The sequence below is a fragment of the Halichondria panicea genome, chromosome 4 (genome assembly GCF_963675165.1).
Source record: "Halichondria panicea chromosome 4, odHalPani1.1, whole genome shotgun sequence".
Taxonomy (NCBI): domain Eukaryota; kingdom Metazoa; phylum Porifera; class Demospongiae; order Suberitida; family Halichondriidae; genus Halichondria; species Halichondria panicea.
Genome location: NC_087380.1, coordinates 4,022,209 through 4,043,656, shown reverse-complemented (window position 1 = coordinate 4,043,656; position 21,448 = coordinate 4,022,209). Strand labels below are relative to the sequence as shown.

At 40.5% G+C, this 21,448-nt stretch overlaps 2 protein-coding genes across 2 annotated transcripts; both read left to right on the top strand.

Moving 5' to 3' along the window:
- The first annotated feature begins 93 nt into the window (after window positions 1-93).
- On the top strand, window positions 94-14,535 carry LOC135335461 (sacsin-like). Its single transcript, XM_064530958.1, has 6 exons — window positions 94-493; window positions 572-714; window positions 2,986-3,022; window positions 4,076-4,206; window positions 6,104-6,362; window positions 8,253-14,535. The coding sequence occupies exons 1-6, from the start codon at window positions 151-153 to the stop codon at window positions 14,528-14,530; spliced, it is 7,191 nt and encodes a 2,396-aa protein (XP_064387028.1). The 5' UTR covers window positions 94-150; the 3' UTR covers window positions 14,531-14,535.
- LOC135335462 (sacsin-like) lies at window positions 14,535-21,234 on the top strand. Its single transcript, XM_064530960.1, has one exon. The coding sequence runs from the start codon at window positions 14,593-14,595 to the stop codon at window positions 21,034-21,036; it is 6,444 nt and encodes a 2,147-aa protein (XP_064387030.1). The 5' UTR covers window positions 14,535-14,592; the 3' UTR covers window positions 21,037-21,234.
- Window positions 21,235-21,448: the final 214 nt, after the last annotated feature.

Below are 21,448 nucleotides of genomic sequence, written 5' to 3'. Positions count from 1 at the left end.
GGCTTGCGAGTCTTATAGACTATCTAGATTTAGCCTCGAATCCTGGCCTCCACCCCGGACATTAGTAGTGAAATGCCTTAGTCACTAGGGAATTTTGCACTGTAAAGATTCGATATATCTATCTAGCTAGCAGCTAGCTAAAGCTAGCTAATGGCTGAACGTGGCAGTGACAAGAGAAAGCTATCTCCACAGTTGTCAACTCCTACCAGTACTGAAACTAGATATAGACTCAAGCAGCATGAGAAGCTACCCCAGGCCCAGAGTCAAATCATTGCTCAAAAATCCAGAGACTCACCTAGGCTCTCTATGTCGACTAGATCTACTGGCATAAAGTCATCACCATTACTGAAATGGAAATCTAAGGAAGATGTAGCTCTTGTAAAGTTTATTCTGTCAACACATGTCCATAGTTGGCCTACAAGGTCTGTTGATAGTTTCTGGGACTCAGCTGCTCTCTTTGTACACCAAAACAGCCAAGAACCATTGCGAAGCAGTGAGTGAAATAATTACAAGTGTACATGTTGCATGTGTGTTCAAATAATCATATACATGTCACGGCTAATGTTTGTAGGTTTTGCGTGTAGCTCTCGAGTGAGGAAGGTTCTCAGCAAATACTATGCAACACCAAAAGAAGCACAAACAGCCCTCATGGCGCTCACTTCTAAACTCCCTGCGAGAGTATCTTCAGAACCACAAGCTCTGAGTATCTCGTATGTACGTATTCAAATCATGTGCAAGTTGTGCACCATTATCCACCGTACTGCATGGGGAATAAAGTGTGTGCATGGGCCACTCATGAGAGAGGTGGCCTGCGTGGCTGTGACATACCGTAGTGGATCTAGTGCATGCATGCAGCAGTGCTACAAAGCTCCTTTGCTGCCTGTAACCATTATAGGGCCTTCATGCCTTTGCAACACCACATCTCTTTTTGGGACTGCTCTTAAAGTACAGTAAGCTGGTTATAAACACCACCAATAGTTACAATATACCTGAGTGTGTGAACCAAAGGTAAAATTAGGATATAATTATACAGCATCATCAATAAATTGGCTAGTATTTAAGGCTCATTCCTGTTCTGTCTTCTTTTCTTGAATTCCACCAATTCATTGCTTCTTGAAGTTCCACTTACTTCTGCACAAAAAAGAAACTTGATCTTTAAACACATTTGCAATGTGAAAAATTACTAACATTGTTGGCCGGGAAGTACCAAAAAGTGCTGTACGTCACAATCCGCCACTACGTCATGAATGGTCTATATGCGTTAACAAATTAGGTATAATAAGATCATGTGTATGACACACACAACAAACACGGTCCACTTACATTGTCAATTACATTACACGGTCCACTTACATTGTCAATTACATTACATGGAACACCATGTATATGTCATGAATATCATTTGCATTGTTAAATTGGGCTGTGTACATGTTCATGACGTTGTGACGGATTGAAAAGCTCTTCCAATCAGATTTGACAGTTCTTGTTCTTATCTAGTCTATATAGATGCTGCATAATTTTCTAGGTGATGTACTAGCCTCGTTTCCAGACCGATTTGTCTCTAAATAACGCTAGGTCGCCTCCTCGAGGCTAGACTCGCAAGCCGTCACTGTTGCAGGCGAACAATAGACTGGTCAAACTCCGTGTAGAGACTCGTGTAAGGTTTGCCACGATATTTGTGGCAACTAACTGCATGCGGTTACCGCAAGATCGTTGATAGTGACGTACACTAGAAAACTCTACGTAGCACAGCAGTATAGTGACATCACGAAAACCGCAGCTACTTAGAATCTTATGTGATATGCTGACTGTGCAACACGAGTCTCTACATGGAGTTTGACCAGTCTACTGTTTGCCTGCAGCAGTGACGGCTTGCGAGTCTACCTCGAGGCTAGGTGAAGTACATGTTGGAAATAACACTATATAAATACCTATAGCCAACCAGACTGCAGGATTAATGGTAGACATTATCTAATAACAGTTATAGGCCAAGTGAAGGTTTCTGAATAGCGCAGAGACCATTGTGTCACCGTGCGGATAAAACAATCTACGTAGGACTAGCTATTCACGGTCCAACACACACAACATTCACTTCTCAGTTTAGCCCCTCACGAGGTCAATCACAAAACTCAATTAATCCAGGCTTAGACTGGCATTACGTCACAAAAACTAACAAAACGATCAACACACAATGCCAGTCTCTTACATGCTGGACGAGGCCAATAACTGATAGAAAATAAGCTAAGCAACCGCGTGGTATGCAAACTTGAAGAGAAGAGCTAGCACAGGAGGTCGAAAGCATAGCAAGCAACTGTTATCCAGTTCGCACATACCAAAACATACTGTGACTAAGTTGCTGTACAATGAGGAAAAAAAAACCCTGCGTGTATGTATGCGCTCGGGAAGCTGGACAATGAATGTGTTGCTCAACTGGCCCTTTGACGGCTACAAAACCCGGCCTATAGTGTCTCCTCTTTTTGCAGTAGGCACCATGCATCCGACTGTTGCCATAGAGCTTCTTTTTATTCGCTAGAGTCTTCTGGTCACGTGTGAGGCCTGTAGTCTACAGTGTAGATATCATAGACCTCCGTGAATACCTCTGAATATTTGAACAGGTCTCAATGAGAATAATGGGCCTCTCAGTGACCGACCACATTTATGACAAGCACATATCTAATTCAAGTTATCAGTGCCTGGCACCTGTTTATGAACTCACATGGTGCTTATGTAAACACTGCATGCATAGTTTCAAGTGTCAACATGTATAAATAAGCTAAGAAGTGAAAAACCTTTGCTAATGAGCCAAATCAGCAGAATATTTGACCCCCTGCGTTCTGGCAAATATCGTGTATCATTACCAGTTTAGGTTTTGCTATTTTTATTTGCAAAGTGACCAACGCTCACTAAGTTCGTATTTTTGATGCTTGCAAAAGATTTTAGTGATATGGTAAACTGCACTAATGTCTTTATATATTAATACTGTAGGGCTTGCAGGATAAAGCTGCCAATACATCGCGTTCAGGTGAGTGTGTCATGTAGTATTGTTGACAGAATATTGAAAATGTGCACTTGTCTTATAAATGACATAATTATATAGGCAAGCTTATGTTGCGTTACCTTCGTGCTATGGAGGTAACATAACACTATAATTATTAATTATCAAGCGTTCGATTATGGTTGTTTTCATACACTGCAAGTCACCTGGGGTGTATTGTGGTCGTGCGGTTGTATGTACTCCAGACATAGAAATGTCCTTGGGTATAAACCCCAATACACCTTGAAGTCTGTTTGAGTTACTTGAGCCCCGAAATGTTTGGCAAATATGCCAGAGACTTCTACATGGAAAACTGATTAGTGATCAGTGAGCAGCATGACACACACACAAACACACTAGTGCAAGTGAGAGCTTCTATAATTATAGACTTCTAGTATTCAATTGCACATGGGCTAGATTGCCCCTCTCTAACAGTTTATGAATGCATGCTTGCAGACTGACTGCACTGACTAGATCTAGTCAGATATTAGTAAATAAAGCTAACAATGCTCAGTGACACTAGAAAGTGAGTAGCATAGTCGTATTAGAAACAACAAGCCAGAAACCACAAACTTTGAGTTGTTGCACTTCCTTTGTTTCTTTAACTCCTTAATGTAGCAGTATAGCAATCATATAGTGTTAAACTATTACGACTCATAAACTAACAGGAGATATTATATATACAACACACTAGAATGAAGGAAAGTAGATAAGACTTAGCGGTTAGTTTTAACTATGCATAACCATGCACCTAACTTGCGTGTAATCATACTGTATGCATCTGTTTTCACTACGGTTCACTATGGTGAATTGATGGATGCATGTAATAATAATTATCACAAGGGCGTATAAAAGTGAATAATACTGGAGTTTGCAGAATCTTTGCAACACACCAGTAAAAGCGTAGAGCGTTATGCGTTCCCGGCTTATATGGATTTTGTGTACAAACTGTGGTCTGTTTTACTATGAGCATTTCCCGTATAAGGAATCACAGTGCTTAAGTATTATGTATTATTCTATACATACGTATCCTCCATAAAGCACACTTCAAGATGGCTAAGTCAGAGGCTAAGTCCGAGGCTAAGTCAGAGCAGTTTGGACTGAGAAGGCCTCCCCTGTCTGTTACTATAAAAGGCATCCTAGAGAGGTACCCTGACGGACAAATTTTCAAGGTAAAAACTGCTGGCAATGAAAGCACTGCGGGTGCTGATGACTCGTAAAAGTTAACTTATTTTCTAAATCACAAGGGTGAAAGTTATTAGTGCACAAAAGAAGTCAAACTAATTCACCATTCAAGTTAAAGTCAAAGTTTTTACTTTTATTTAGTGCACAGTGGCAACAGAAGTTATAATTTTGCATGCAGAGAAACCCAAGGAGTGGGTAATGATTAACTGTGATTTTTGTTAAAAACGATCGACCAAAAGTCCAAGTCTAAAACGAATGGCCGCACTAGCCTCGAGAACAGCCGTTCGTTAATCTGAACGCCTGGTCAAGTTCCAATGTAGAAGCTCGTTTAGCTGAGTCAGCGAGTGGTTAGGCTTGAGTAGTCGTGAACATGATTGGGGTAACCGCAAACACAACAATACTTTAGCTAGCTGCATGTTACTGTAAGCATCATAATGATATTCACGGGCAAGTATGGCGTTCTAGTGCAGAGCTAAGTACTGAGTAGAGTAGCAACACTCCATGGACAAGTTTTGCTACGCACTCTTCTAAAAAGGCTGCAATGGCATTCCAAGTAAGCAAAACTAGACATAACTCGAGAACGAAGCATTATTTTGCAAATCCACAAATTAAAATCCAAGAAAACATTACTATCTTACTGATCCTTGAGCAGCTGTATATAACAGTCTACACACACACACAGCCACATATACAAACACACTACTGTATATACCTCGCTTGCGCATGCACCGAGGCATAATAACATGTGTGCATAGTAGCTCGAATGCCTTTTTTTGCATGTGGGTCAGCTAATGGTTGCACTTGCTGTGCTTCATTCAGAATATTTTTCTGTGGGGGGCATTTTGATAGACTTAGTTGATGCCTTTTCGACACATAGAACGGTTGCTGACATTCAAAAAACTATTTTCATGGCACATTGAAATGTCAGAATAAAAGGTATTATAATTATGTATACTGACAGATAGCAGCATTATAAACTTTGACCTCAATGCGTATCCACCCCTTCTTGCTCAAATTGTGATACTACTATACAGTAGAACCTCGATTATCCGGACACCTTGGTTCCAGAAGCAGGCCGGATAAGTGAATACGCTGGATAATCGAATAGATAAACCACTCCTTGATCCACCCACTTTATTGATAAAAAGCAGTGCCACATGGTTGTCTGGCATGCGCAGAAGATAAGCAGGCATGTCTCTATGGTAACATCTGTAACGTGCATGCGCATTTGAGGGACACGCCCATTTTCTAATCTGATAAAAAGAAAACTGCCAAACCAGATAATCAAGGTTCCGGATAATGGAGGGCCGGATAATCGAGGTTCTACTGTATACACTAATACATGCAGTGTCGATTATTATCGCAATTATCTGTATGAGAATATTGGCCAATCTTATGAAATTCATAGCAAACGCCCTCGCACATGCGCAAAAAGTTCCCACGTGGTTGGAAAGCTATATATGGGATATTTAGCAGAAACAGCTAACGCTTCAGCATAGCCTAGCTGTATATAGCTTGCTACTTTGGTGGGCAACTGTAAGACTTGAGACGTGGTTCATTGGTATCCAAATATTTCACCAAATGTCCAAATGATGGTATTCATGCCACTTTCCCATTAAGCTCCTCCAGTAATCCTTTTGAGCGAGCGAAACAAAACAAGGAAAATGTAGAAAATGATAGTTGATTAAGAGTGTGTAATGTTCAGTACAGTCTCGTAGTACGTAATTGGGTACGTGTAAAGGCTTGGTGATTATATTTGGGAATGAAAGTACCAGTCCTATAACTTATAAGTTTGTGCATGGAACACCATGTAAAGTAACCCCTTGTATAATTATACCTATATATAGGGAATACCCTTGAAATGATCATAACATGATTGTGTAGGAAATGATCCAGAATGCCGATGATGCTGGAGCTACAACAGTGTGGTTCTATGTTGACGAGAGACAGCATAGCACTTCCAACCTCCCTCATCCTGACTTGGCCATATTCCAAGGCCCTGCTCTTGTAGCTGCCAATGATGCCTGTTTTACAGAAGAAGACTGGGAGGGAATACAGAGCTTGCAGCAGAGTATCAAAGCGGAGGACCCCTTCAAAGTTGGAAGGTTTGGGATTGGATTCAACTCTGTCTATCATCTCACAGGTGAGTTCGTTATAGTCAAGTGTTGCACATAACCACTGGTTTGTAACTACTTGTTCTCGTTGCAAAATGTAGGTACTTTAGTTTCTCGATTAAAATAATGTGCAGTGCATTTATTTATTAAATGATAGCTCAAATATCTATTCTGGCCTTATCGAATATGCGCATTTATTAAAACAGGTAGCTTTTGAGGATCGATTAGGTGAACTTAGTATTCAAATTGGCCTCTGCATTATTAAGATTACTCAAAGATTCGTTTTTCTTTCTGTTCCATTTGTGTGCATGCTTTCTATCAGCACAGCTGGCGTCTCTCTTACTGATGTGCTTTTCGGGACACTACCTTCAGCGTGTAAGGCTATATAGATCTAACCAGATAGATAAGCTAACCAATTGGGATGCATGGTAAAGGGCAAATTGTTTTGGGCTAGCTCCTCCATGCAATCAGCACATGAATGTAGAGCATGCGCCACTATTCGAGTAATGTCTATAAATAAAAGCACTCAAAGGATGTTGCAAACGCTCGATTAAACGTACCGTAACTAAACAAGTACATGTGCGTTTAATTGAGAGAATACAATACCCAAGGTGCTTAGAGTGGTATATTTTCAAATTTTTTTGTCAGGATACACTACTATTTTGATGTTGACCCCATAACACGTGCAACCCTGGTATTGATACGTAGCTGTATGCATTTTAGGTTAGTTGTAAATGGCGTGGCTTGACGTGTATTGGGGTTGTACAGTAACCAGTTTAAAAATTAGTGTCGTCTTGGAATGAACTGTGATCGTTCTACATACAGCGGTGACCATTGCATGTAAGGAAGCCTAGGTATAGTAGTATATAATTATCTCTATTATGATGAAGTTTTAGTATTATGTGCATTATCGTCTTTTTTCTAATTACAACGCTAACCACATACATTTTTATGGTTGTTTCCAACAGCGCACATACAAAAATTGTTATTCCATGCAGCGTGGCGCTTAACCAATTGATAGCAGGGGTGGATCTAGGGCCGGGGTTGCAACCCCACCAAATAATCAGCTCCATGTACCCTCATGCAGTTTGGTAAAACTGAGGGTGGAGCTGAGTGTTCGCAACCGCATGAGTACAGAGGTGTAGCTAAGCAAAGCACTGTCCAGTTGTTTACGTACAAGCTGTAAAATATGAATAGCCATACACAGGTAGTAGATATAGATAGGTGTGATAGTATAGAACTGGCAACTGCTGATTGTTTTGCTCATTAATGAGAGTAATGTAATAAAATTATCTCGTGTAGTATATAGATCAGCTACTAACTCTAGTATGTCTTAGGTGAATGAATAGCTATTTCAGTATGCAGCTAACAAGATCTTGAGTGCTGAGCTCAACCAGATCTTCAAAAAATATAGAGTCAGGCACGGGGCCGGGGGGTGCTCAAGCACCTCGCCTGCCTACGCCCCTGAATTATAGTCTGTATGTGTTCCAGGTCCATATACCAGCTTCCACTACATCATCACTTCGACTGTGTATGTCTGTGCTCAACATTATATGTACACTGTATTATCATTTTAAAACTCAACAACTCAGACAATCCTTATGGCTTGCACAAGATGCATAATCATTGTCCCCCGAAATGCATGGACTGTATGTCACCCTTATATAGTCTTATAGGCCAGCAATGTGAACAATTACTAGGATTGCATGGCCGAGAAAACCAGCCAAAATGACTTATTTTAGCTACGTGCGTATAGAAACTCACTAATCCTGGTACTTGCTCTTGAGCATTTTGGTCTGTGCTTTTTGGCTATATTCTCATGACCATGCAATTAGATCATATTGTGTTCATCTGGTATACACTAAATGACTGTAGTTGTTATTAATTTTATTTATATGCTAAAATTCTCTCTATTTTAGACCTCCCAATGATTGTAAGTGGAAATCGCTTAGCTTGTTTTGAACCTCAAGAAAAGGTTTGGAAAGGTGAAGTTGGGCAGGCATTCAGTTTGGCTAGCCTTATTGACCAGTCATCTGATTTTATTACTTCACTCCATGGCTTGGCCGGTTTCGATAAAAATTCAGCCCAATATCAACGGACTATCTTCCGACTGCCATTACGCACAAAAGCATCCAGTCTCTCGGACAAAATATACAACACTCAAAAGCTACAACTACTCCTCGATGCTCTTAGAGAGGAGGCCAAGTATTTGCTTCTGTTTTTGAAGTCAGTATGCAAGATCCAAGTAGTGCACATCTCACAGAGTGGTCAGCACAGCATATCATTCTGTGTGGAAATAAGTCCAGCTAGTTTAGCATCAGTTACTTCCAAGCGTAAATTGTTCATGCAGCAACTTCGGCAAGCTCATTCTGAACAGCCATACTCGATTTCCCGTGTAATTTCGTTCACAGCTACCTTCTCTGTAATTGTGACTGACAACAGTCATAGGAAGAACCAAGCTGGCCAGAGCAATTGGGTGATAGTTAACAGTGTCGGATCAGAGGACTCTACAGTACAAGCAGCTGCAGCCAAACAGTGTACATTTCCTTGGGTCGGCACAGTTTTGGAGTTAGGTACTAGTTCCGTTGGGGGTCGAATATTTTGTTTCCTTCCTATGCCAATGGAGGCTACGTCTGGACTACCGGTTCATGTCAACGGAACATTTGGGCTGAACGACGAAAGACGTACTTTAAAGTGGCCGGGAATTGAGAGAAGAAACGATCCTACAGCAAACTGGAACAAGATTCTTGTTAGTCAGCTCCTCCCACCTTGTTATGCTATGCTTCTAGTAGATGCTAAAGAGTACATTTCTCGTGATCAGTTCTACAATGCCTGGCCTGATGTGAATATTGTAAACAACCAGTTTTCTGAGATTCTCCATCCTTTGTTCAGTGAATTGTTTCAGCAAGCAGTTGTTTGGACTGACACAATTCCAGTTGTTGGGAACTGGATTCTCATCTCTCAAGCAACCTTTATCAGTGAAGACAGTAGTCTTCCCTCCATTGTGAAACGATTTCTCACCAATTCTTCTGTGTATCTAGTCGAAGTCCCTTCAAACATATGGAGAGCCATGTATCACGCTACAGTTGGTGTCACAGAGGTATCTCCCATGTTAGTTCGCTCCAAACTTCGGACACACACTGAAAGTTATTCTAACATTGACCCAATTGGCAAGAGGGTGATGTTGACGTACTGCCTCTCCGACAGTTGCTACAACGATCTCCAAGGTTTGAATCTTCTACCCCTAGCAAATAGTAGCTTCACTAACTTTGATACGACTTTCAAACAGCAGACAGTTTTCCTTTGCTCAGATGATTGTCCACGATCCCTGCTCCCTAACTTAGACCACTTACTTGTCGACGTATCAGATGATACAAAGCTTCAACAAAGTCTATATTCTGTGGCTGCTAGTCAACAGACAAAGCTCCGGCTCCTCACTGAGAGATATGTTGCTCGTCTTCTTCCCCAGGCTCTACCCTCAAGTAGAAACAGTCTGGTGTCCATGCCCCACTTTCAGATTCCCTCCACTTGGCTTCAAACGTTCTGGAATTGGCTGCAAGAGAAAAATCTTCACCATTTTGCTGAGCAGCTTCTAGTTCCTTGCTACATATCTACCTCCAGCTCAACAAGAAGCTTTTGCCTTGCTCCCCTTAGCAGCGTGCAGGATGTGATTTATGTCCGCAGGTATTCGTCTTGCTCTAGCGATTTGCTCTCTGCTATCTACAAAATGAACATCAGAGTTTGCCTACAAAGTGAATTTAGCTATATACAGCACAGCCAACTTACATCGTACATGAAGCAGGTAGACGTAAACAACTTGTTAGATGCCATAGGATCAACGTCAAATTACAATCGAGTTGCCTTCACAGCACCGGAAGCTGATAGCATGAGAATGTTTCTTGTATCTAGCACATATACACCTTCTACAATGAGAACTAATGTCTTAAAGAATATTTGCATATTCTCATCTGCTTCAAACTCATCAGAAAAACTTTTTTCTGTGAACACAACAAAATCGAAATCAGTAGCAAGACAGGTTATAGTAGAACCTAACAAATGTGCTTTCAATGTTTCAAACCTGCCTTCAAACCTAATTATTCTGTCCCGAGAAAACTACTATCAGCTGCAGCTATTGAAATCCCTACATGTCCCGTTTCTGTCTGATTTCAAACTTCTTGTCAATCATGTGTTTCCGCTCATTAAAAACAGGACTTTTCCTGACCATCTCATTGACAAGCTAATGCCGGAAGTGTTGGACATGTTCCAAGTCCTCAACTCCAGAGAGTACAATATGGCCAGTTACCTGCAGAGCTTACAATTCGTAAAAACAACTAATGGACGAAAGAGTCCTTCTAAACTATTCACTCCTTTTGATGCTGATATTTCGGCTCTGTATAGCGGAGAAGATGTATTCCCTCAGGCTCCTTACAACACGAAAGGAAGAGTTCAAACTTTACAAACCTATGGTCTCTGTGTCGCAGTCACCCCACAACAAGTCCTTGACATTATTTACACCATCAGTTGTTCTTGCAGCTCATATCCACAACGTGTTGACAGCATAAAGCTGAGCCGGGCCAAGGCAGTGCTTAAATACATAAGCACATCTACTTTTTATATCCAAACAGGTGGAAGGTATGTAGTAGATTATCAAAGCTATACCTTCTCGACTGCTCTCAACTATCTAGCTACTAGCCGGAGCTGGCTCCCAATAGTCAGTGATAAGCCGTCCAGTTATCCTGGAGAGATTTTATGGAAAGGACACGGCCTCAACTCACATTTTATCTCTTTGAGCAATTCGGTGGTTTTATCACCTTCAACAGAAAACACTATTCCCTGCCTAGTGGGCTCACAGGTCTACATTGTATGCCCTGCAGTTGCCGATCTAATTGCCAATATGTTACCAGCTGACTCTAACAATTTCTCACAGAATGTGGTCGCTCACTATAAAGAGATACTCTCGCACAAGGATCAGCTCTCTGCTGATGTTATAAACTCACTTGTTCTTCAAGTGTATGACTACATGAATAGTCGAGGTGTCTCCTATCTTGCTTCGTTGTACTCTACCACAGAATGGATTTATATCAAGAAAGAGAGGAAGTTTATAGCACCAGATTTAGTAGCTTTAAAACAAAACTCCACCTTCAAGCGTGATCTTGAACCGTACATCTACGTTCTACCTGACATCCTGTCTCAATATTCAACACTCTTTGGCTCAGCTTCTAGAGTCGCAGAGACTGTTAGTCAAGCCCAGATCGTATTCGTTCTCAAAATGATCAAATACAATGTACAAGCTAATGCTATTGAACAATCAGATGCCTGGAGTATGATCATGAACATTCTAAACTGGCTCACAAACGATGGAAATAGTAACGTTCCTGACGAAGTCATGCCAGAAGATGTTCTGATACCAGTAGAGACTGAGTCTGAATTGCCTCAGCTAGTTCAAGCTTCGGAGGTTGTGTACACGGACAATAAATTCCTCAAGGATTACCTGCAATCGTCAGAAGAAAAGGACTCCTACCAATTTGTGCATAACCACATCTCTGCTAGCATGGCACATAACCTTGGTGCAGTTTCATTGTCAGAGTTTTTGAATACTTCTGAGGACACTTTTGAAGATGCTGGTCAATACGAACCACTCACAACTCGATTGAAGAATATTCTCCGAGACTACAAAGATGGACTCACTATTATCAAGGAACTACTGCAGAACGCTGATGATGCAGAAGCTACTGAAGTGAACATTTGCTATGACACTAGGCAGCATGAAACAAATCCAAAGAAACTATTTTTCTCAGGAATGGCAGAAGCTCATGGTCCTGCGTTAATTGTTCATAACAACAAGAGTTTTTCTGAAGATGATTTTACTAACATCACAAAGTTAGCTGGAGCAACCAAGGCCAACAAAGTGTTAAAGATTGGCAAGTTTGGAATTGGTTTTTGTTCAGTATACCACATGACAGATGTACCGTCATTTGTTAGTCGAGACAAACTATATATCTTTGATCCAACACTATCCTATCTAAGAAAAGAGATAAAAAATTTTTCTCAGCCAGCCAAGAAAATTCGTTTCACGAGTAAGTTCATTGCGAATTCGCGTCAGCTCTCACCTTATGATGGCTTGTTTGGATTTGATCGTTCTGATTACGAAGGGACAATATTTAGACTTCCATTCAGGATACACCCTAGTGAGCTTAGTTCTACCTGCTATTCAAATTTAATAGTCCAGGACCTTATATCTGCCATTAAGAACAGTAGCTCAACTCTATTGCTTTTTCTACAGCACGTGAGAACTATTACATTCCAAACAATCAGCCATGGACAAAGCATGCCAGAGATTTTGTTTAAAATCACTCGAGAGTGTATTGAAGTACCTATTCAACTCAATGCTGGTACTGAGATTAGAGAACTAACTTGCTTCGATTCTCTCTCCAATGAATCAAACAGCCGTCATTGGCTGGTATCACAAGAAAGTGAGACTGATGATTACTCCCAACAATACTTCACTGCATCAGTCTCCTGCCCACTGGGCGCTCCTGGTAGCTACAGTGTGGATGCAGAATTCCAAGGAGAGATATTTTGTTTCCTACCCCTCTCTCAGAAGATTGGCCTACCAGTGCATTTAAGTAGCAACTTTGCTGTGATCAATAATCGCAGGGGGATCTGGACCTCAGACGAAGCCACCTCACTTACAGGCAGTGAAGTCACTTGGAATGTTTTACTAATGCAAGGGGTAATTCCAAGAGCTTATCATGCACTTTTGATAGCATTGAAAGGATTGAAAAACAACCGTTATATCAAGAGCTATAATTTCCATGTTTTGTGGCCGCAAAATGAAAAATTAACCCAGCGTAATCCATGGACGTATATGATATCAAAACTGTTTGCACTGATTTCATCTGACCAACTATTTTACTCGGAATACCTGAAACAATGGTTACATGGCTATCAAAGTAGATTTCTTGTTCCTGGAATCTTGTGTCAATTATCTTCAACTCCTAAATGTGTTATTGAAGTTGTTAAGTATCTAAACCAGCCAATTATTGATCTACCCATCATATTCCATTCTTATTTCAATTTAAAAGAAGTTACAATTGATGAACCTGCTTTCACTAAACTGTTTTTCCAAAACTTGAGCTCTCTTGAGTCAATTCTCAGCACTCGCTCTGAAGTCATTCAGTGCATGCTTGAGCTGTATGCAGCTGAGTATGATGATGAAACAGAACGGAGCTACTTGTTAAATGATTATTTCAAGAATTATGCCTCCATACCATGCACACCGGATGGAAAAGTCCTCAGAAAATGCACTGAAGTTGTTGACCGTGATGCAGACTTTGCCCCCCTGTATGATAAGTCTGATAGCTATTTTCCTAGTGACGAACTATCAGAAAGGCATCTTTCTAGGACAGCATTACTTAAACTTGGCATGATTAGTGAAGCTATTCCATATGATATGCTTGTGGAGCGTGCTCGTAGTATTCCGACTCGGTATTATTTCGACAAAACCAAAGCGTTAAAGTGTGCAAAACTTGTTCTGTCATCATGCACTAAATTTGAAGTCTTGCCAAAGTACGCTAAATCTCAAAGTATGTCATACCAAAGAGCCAGCAGTGGGGGGCTATCCTCCATTCCGTTTTTACCAGTGCTCCCAAAACCGACAGGATACCTTCTTCCATGGAAAGGAGATGGGCATGAACTTCTGTGTGGTAAAGACTTGATGATTGTAGGCAATGATATGCATAGAGAAAGCACCGGTATCACCGGTATCAATCCTAATCTTGCTGGGTCTCAAGTTGCATTTTTGAATGAAGCTATTGTTGAAAATGGAGGCTGTGGGTATATTAACAAAGACAGTCTTTTCGTGATGAGCATACGGAAGTCACCTTCCATGGATGAAGCTATTGAACAACTTGCTGAAATACAACGAGTTTTTGTATCTCAACCCCTCACAGAAGAATTGGTGGAAACCATTGATAGAATGTGCCACCAAGTGTATGGTTTCCTTGACAAACAACTTGAACCTGATCTTGATTCAAAAGAGAGTTCATCAGATTATACTCAGAAGGATATTCAGCACTTGAAAGTATCATCTGTATGGACTGGTAAGCAGTTTGTGAGTAAGGAGGTTGTTGGAAGTGGCTGTACCATTGATATCTGTACAAAATACCTGCAAGTATATTATCGAGAAAACGTTTGATTGAATCTTTGCAGATCAAGAAACAATTTTGCTTGAAAGACATTGAGAAAGCTCTTAAAGCTATGAAGAAAGATTTCAAAGATCAGCCAGTAGATGAGCGTTGCCAGATTGTTTTACATTTTATTGTTACTTTACTTCACCAAGTAAAATTAAACGTAGCCCCCACACTTATGCTTCCTGATGAACATTTCGTTTTACGCGATTCAAACAAACTGGTCTACAACGACGTACCCTGGTCACCACGGGACCCTAAACAAACTTATGTACATGGCATCATCCCACTAACTCTGGCAAAGAAGCTGGGTGTGGAGCTAAGAAGAAGCAAAATACTTGAGAAATTTGTGGCCACTTCCAGTCAACATTGTCAATTTCAGAGTGTTGACTTTGTCCAGCATGAGGAACTAACCAGTAGGATTCAAAACATCATAAGAGATTATCCGTTGCATATTACAATCCTTAAAGAGCTACTACAGAACACTGATGATGCCAAAGCAACTAAAATGTATATAATTTTGGATATGCGGACCCACGGAAAACAAGGAGTATTATCACAGAATTGGGGTAAACTACAAGGCCCAGCTCTTTTGGTGTGGAACGATGGTGTCTTTGCAGAGAAAGATTTTTTGGGTATACAGAAGCTGGGGTTTGGTAGTAAACGCACTAATTATGAAAGCATTGGTCACGGCATCGGTTTCAATGTAGTTTACCACCTCACTGATTGCCCTAGCTTCATCACTGGAGGAGAAACAATGTGTGTACTGGATCCACACTGTAAGTATGTGCCTGCAGCTAATGTGCTCTCTCCAGGACGAAGATTTGATGGTTTGAGTCAGGGATTCTGGGAAGTGTTTCCTGATATGAGCTCCGCTTTTCTGCAGTCTGGCCTTGAAAATTGCCCTCCTGAGCTTAGTGGTGGCTCTTTATTTCGATTTCCTTTGAGACACACAAAAGAACATTTACTAGACTCAAAAATTATCCCTAGACACAAGAATGGAACTCCTGTTGGTGAACCTATAACATCTAGAACCATGCTTAAAATGCTAGAAGAATGGGCACCCATTGCGAAAGAAGCAATGCTTTTTCTTAACAATGTTACAAAACTAAAATTCATGGTTATAGCAGAAAATGGGAACACTATAAACATCACGAAAATGTATTGCACTGAAGTAGAAGAAGTAGCACAAAAGAAGCGTCAAGAGCTCCATAAAGCAATGTCTAGCTTCAACAAGAAGAAAGGAAACAAATCTCTTGTTATCAGATACCCATTAACCATCAGTGAAGTACAGTGCTCATCTGGAAAGGAAATTTCAACTGAAAACAAGTGGTTGATACAACAAGGATTAGGAGATATGGAGAATGAACAACAGACATGGAGTTTTATTGAAGCAATCAAGCCTAGGCACGGGATTGCAGCTCCATTATCACCATGGAATTCACTTCCGAATGAGGAAAAGCTCAAGGGAAAATTGTTTTGTTTATTGCCTCTGCCTCTGCCAGTTACATCAAAACTACCAGTGCATATAAACGGACATTTTATTTTGAACTCAATGAGTAGAAATTTGTGGAGTTCTACCGAGGAGGAGAGAGAAGATCATCAGTCTGTTTGGAATAATAAACTCTTTCAAGCGATATCCTCTTCGTATGCAATCCTTCTTGAGCATTGTCAGTCATTTTATGTATCCACTGAGCCGTACCAGGCATGGCACATAGCAAACCATGATATCAGGAAGTACTATGAGATTTTTCCACCCACATATGAAATGGACAAACTATTCATAAAATTTGCAGAGAGTGTCTATGAAAAACTAGTTGCCCGCAACAACAACATTTTAGCTGTAGTTGATTACAAGGAATACCCTGCAAGTCTTGTACCAATGTCAACAAGATCAAGGAATAGTGAGTCAAAGCAATTGCAAGTAAATTGGCACCCTCCTAAAAGCAGTGATCCATCTACTCAAGTATACTTCTGGTCTTTTGTTGATAAACGGGGTGAACTAAGAGCGATTATTGAAGACATCGGCATGAAGTTGACAGTAGCGGGTAGCTTTATTCAAGACCAGCTCAACCAAGCCATAAAAGAGAGTGCTAGTAAAATCGAAAGGACTAGCCCGCAAACAGTATTTGAATACTACTCAAATTTTTGCTCTCAAATAAGCAACACGGGAAAATTCCCATGTGGAATTAGTGACACTGTTTTCAGAGATACTTCTACGTTCAAACTTTTCACTGAATACCTCCTAGGTGCAAGCAAACTAATTGCAGATGGGTCCTCAAGGACTATAACCAGCCCTACTGAGCAGTTGAAATTCCCAAAAGAACCTTTTGGCCAACCCCTTCTCTTAACAGCTGATGGTATATTGAGAAGATTCCATCAACATACAAAGGTTGTCAAATCTAACTTTTCTGATCTTTTTCCTGATAGTCAAGACTGTTTTCTCCACCCTGTACTGATCAAAGTTTTGTATAGCAGCAACTACTTTATTGTATGTGTACATTTATCAGACAATGCGTATAGTCTAACCCTTTTCGACAAGCTTTTAAGCAATCACTTACCTAACTGCCTCAGAACAAATCGAGTAATTCAGTTTCCCCAAAGTCTGCCAAGGAAACTATTGATCAGATACTGGAATTGTTTTTCAGAGGATCCAGTTTTTAGTTTCAATATGCCTCACATTTTGAAAGAATGGGCTCTTCTTCCGAGTATCACAGGCAGTTTACATTCCTTCAGTGACACTCTTATACCAATCGTTCCCATTTCTATGCAGGAGGATGGGGAATATCTTAAAATTTATCAGGTCCTACAATACATCGGCATACCAGTTTTGGACACAAACGTAGTTGGTTCTGCTTACCTGTCTTGTCCAACTGTAAAAGATACTGCAGCTATTCTGAAAATATTGTTCCATTTAAATCAAGAGATTGAGAAGGAACTATCTGTGGTAATCGACAAAGAAATGATTGGTATTATCATTTCCTACCTCAGTAACATTAACTTCAGAACTGACTTAAACAGCCTTAGCCATATAAGGTCTCTTCCTCTATTTGAGTGTGTTGATGGCGTTTTCAGAGCATTACAACGTAAAACTGCATATGTTTGGCCAAGCAATGCTTGTGAGGCGGGATATTCTGAATGGAACAAGTACACTCCAAATGCTGTCTTCCTGCACGGACGTGGTTCCTGGACAGATTTTGGCGCTCCAGAGGAACTTGAAGTAAATGTTGTCACTGCAGAAGATCTTTACTGCATCTTTATCTTCGAATTTTTCTCCTATATCAGCGAGATGAACAGGTATGAACATCTAAGATATATTAGAGTCACCTTGCTCGACAAAAATGTGATTTACAAGAAAATCAAATCCAAGTGTGAAACAGAAAACATAGCAAGGGCTAAACGATTTCTTAAAAAATTAGGTTCACTCCGCTGTATTGGTATAGACAAATTGCTGCCAGTTAACAGCTACTGCAATCATGAGATTGACATATTTCTTACTTTCCACAAACACTTTTCATTTCTCCCTGAATATTTCAGGAGCTCTCCATCATGGACTGAATGGCTAGCTTTCTTCAAAGAGCTTGGATTGAGGTGCACAGTCAATCACACTGAGTTTCTCGAGTTCTGCAAAGAAATTGCAGGAGGAAATCACAAGGACATTGTAAAAACTTCGACAGTTCTCCTTCAATATTTATCGTCTGACAGTGCTAAGGAAGCAAAATGGCACAGTGACAATTATTTCCTACATCAAGTGGCAGAGATACCATTTGTGCCTACTCAAATCCATCCAGAAGTGACATGGATCAGTAGCGCAAAATGTGGATCAAACAATATAGTGATGAACAGGCGCATGTGCTCCCTCGCCAAACTCAGTGAAGCTGCCATTACAAACTGTACACCTTTCTTGTGGACTGTAAAGCCGATAGTTAATCTTCCTGAAAATTGGAGTCCGTTGACTTATAGTGAACACCGCCTATTAGCAGATAAACTAGGCATTACATGTGATCCTACAGTTGATCATGTAATCAAAAACATGCAGAATATTAGTGCTAAGAAACGATTCAGCAACTTTCAAAACTTTGATCAATATCCAGATTCCAACATACCTACTTCTGATCAAGCCACGTCACTTATGTCAGTGATTGTACAAAACCTGACATTGCTAGAAACGAAACAGGACGATGTTAACGATGCTCACATACAGCTATTGAGAGATATGCATTGCATTCCGGTGTATAGTACATTCGAGAAGACACACAAGCATCATATAGTCCTTGTGAAGCCTTGCAGTGTCTTGCATTACAGTGCAATTTCAACAGATAAATATCATCCGTTCCTTCAAATACTTGATAGCCAGCTAGAATGTCTAAAGTTCATACTTCAGCAGATTGGAGTCGAGTCTTCAATTGGTTATAATCACATTCAATTAGTTCTTCAAAAAGCCTATGAACTTTCTGCTGGGCAGGTACTTGAACAGAAAACAAGGAAATGTGTATTTGCAATAATTAAAGAGCTCATTGAGTTGCTGAGTGTTAAATCATCCAGTGTTTTAGTTTCAAAAGGGAGTGAGACCCTCTCTCCTCTGTATTTGCCTAATGATAACACAACACTAGTCCTCTCAACACAATTGCTATATGTTGACGCTGACACATTTTTGGGCAGATTTCATTTTGAGGAAACCTGCTATTCCCTTCTAAAGATTAGAACAAAAGACAATAAGATCCAACTTTTCGAGAGAGATTTCTGTGAAATGCTGTCACTCGCTGTTCGTCCTATCGGCTTATCTAAAGTTTGTATCTTAACGGTTCAGCCGGAGTGTGAACCCATTGACCATACAGATGCAGGCAATGATTTGATTCAAACGTTTGAAATGAACAACATTCTGCCACAGGCAGTTTCTGCATGCGTGCGCTATTACACCAAGGCCAAGCAACCTCTGCAGAATGTAGAATCTATTGTTAGGGAGTTTTTGGCCAGCACAGCAATACAAACCTTTCGCCATTTGCGAATGGTTGTCACTTTTAAAGAGAACCAAAAATTGATTGGTAATTTGGACACAAAGTTTTACTTAGAGACAACTGGAGACACTCCTGACGGATGCTTATACCTGGACTCACAGTTGGCCAAGAATATTCACCAAGTGGTACGGGCTTTGTGCAACAGACTATTTCAGCTAATTATAAGTAAACTAGAACAACCACAGCTAATTACTGATGATGTGTGTCCCAAATTGAAGGATGTGCTTGTTCAGCTCTTAAGTGTCCAGAATCCCCATGAAGTGAAGGATATTTTAGAGGTAAATAGAATTCCACTGACTGAAGAAAGAATGAGCGAGGTCACGTTCAAACTGGGTAAAGAAGTTGCAGAGTGCTGGCATCATAGACTTGATCAAGCAGTTGAGAATGTATTTCATCCTGGAGAGATTGTTGGATATGAAGTAATGGAGAACCTCATTGTTTACGTCGAGGTTATGTACCCTATTTTGCCCAAAGGGTGTGAAAGTTTTGATGTCATCCCTCGAATCAGTATGAAATACAAAATATTGACACACCAAGATGATGAAGAAGGAATCGAAGTAGGTGTACTTAAGCTCTACAAATTCCTCAGAGGTTTGAAGAAAGAAAAGATTCTTGCAGAAGGGACAGATGTTGTACCATATGGGGGTGAAACAGACATGGACACGATTAATTTGCATCAAGAAGTGCAGAGCAAGAATCTTAAAAAGATCGAAGATGTTCTATTATGTCAACTTGATGAGATATGGAAGCTACCAAAAGAAGAGAGAAGGAAAGCTATTAGACGTCTTTGTCTTAAGTGGCATCCTGACAAGAACCTCGATGATTCAGCTGTGACTGAAGAGGTGTTTAAGTTTCTAAATTCTGAGATATCAAAAAGAGATGTGGACAAAAATATTAACCTGCAATGGGAGGATCTCAACAAAACAGCGCAGCGTCAAAGAGAAAGTTACACAAGAGAGCAAGAGTCATCGTCCCGATCCCAGGTAGGGGGAGGAGGGATTAGTAGTACTAGCTGGGGTGGAGCTAATACGGAAATGCCACGGTTTAAAGAGGAAGATCTTCGCCCTGAAACTAATCCAGCGGAAGGAAGACGCTGGTTAAAGCAAGCTGAGGCTAACTGTAAGTCTCTTATTGTATTATTTACTGAGGCGATTCATGAGGAAAAGATATGTGCTGATGTTTGCTTCATGGCATACCAAGTAGCAGAGAAAGCTCTCAAAGGAGGCAAGTATTTTGTGTGCGGTATGAGCGAAAACTCAATGAAATTTCACCACATCAGCACTCATGCATACGGCCTACAGTCTGAACGTCCTGGGGAGACGCGTGGACTTGCCGGTCACACCATATCCTTGGAAAGCTACCACCTTGACCCCAACTACCCACTATCTGCTATTGTGCCAGCTGAAAAATACAACTGCGAGCAGGCCGAGCAAGCTAAGGATCATGCTGAGGCTATATTAAGAATTATCAAGAACATTGTAGAGCCGAGTAATTAGTTTTTGTATATAGCTGCATGCAGGTGGACATAATTAATTTTGTTATTATAGTTTTGTCTGTATACTACTAGAGGTTGCATGACACTAGTACCAAGTGTCCATATAATTATAGTAATTGTCTGCCGACTTTTGTCATTTCAATCATAATTTTACCACAGTGTATAATTACGTATAATACCATGTATATATACATGTATGCCTTGAAACATCATGCTGGCATGATTTTGAGCATAATAATGAAAACATTTGGCATGATGAATCGTAATGTTGGGGTTGAACTCTAACCTCAATGTAGTTTTTAGGCACAGCCATGCAGTGCTGATATAATTATATATCACTCGTATCAGCATAATGTACAGAGGACGTTGGATGTGTGTCATCCACAATTAAACTTGCGCTAGTAAGACATATA

Excerpts from the sequence above, each read along its gene's own strand:
- LOC135335462 (XM_064530960.1), top strand. The coding sequence starts at position 14,593 with ATGAAGAAAGATTTCAAAGATCAGCCAGTAGATGAGCGTTGCCAGATT.
- LOC135335461 (XM_064530958.1), top strand. The coding sequence starts at position 151 with ATGGCTGAACGTGGCAGTGACAAGAGAAAGCTATCTCCACAGTTGTCA. Across the intron at positions 4,207-6,103 it reads CTGACGGACAAATTTTCAAG|GAAATGATCCAGAATGCCGA; the intron begins GTAAAAACTGCT and ends ATGATTGTGTAG. Across the intron at positions 6,363-8,252 it reads CTCTGTCTATCATCTCACAG|ACCTCCCAATGATTGTAAGT; the intron begins GTGAGTTCGTTA and ends TCTCTATTTTAG.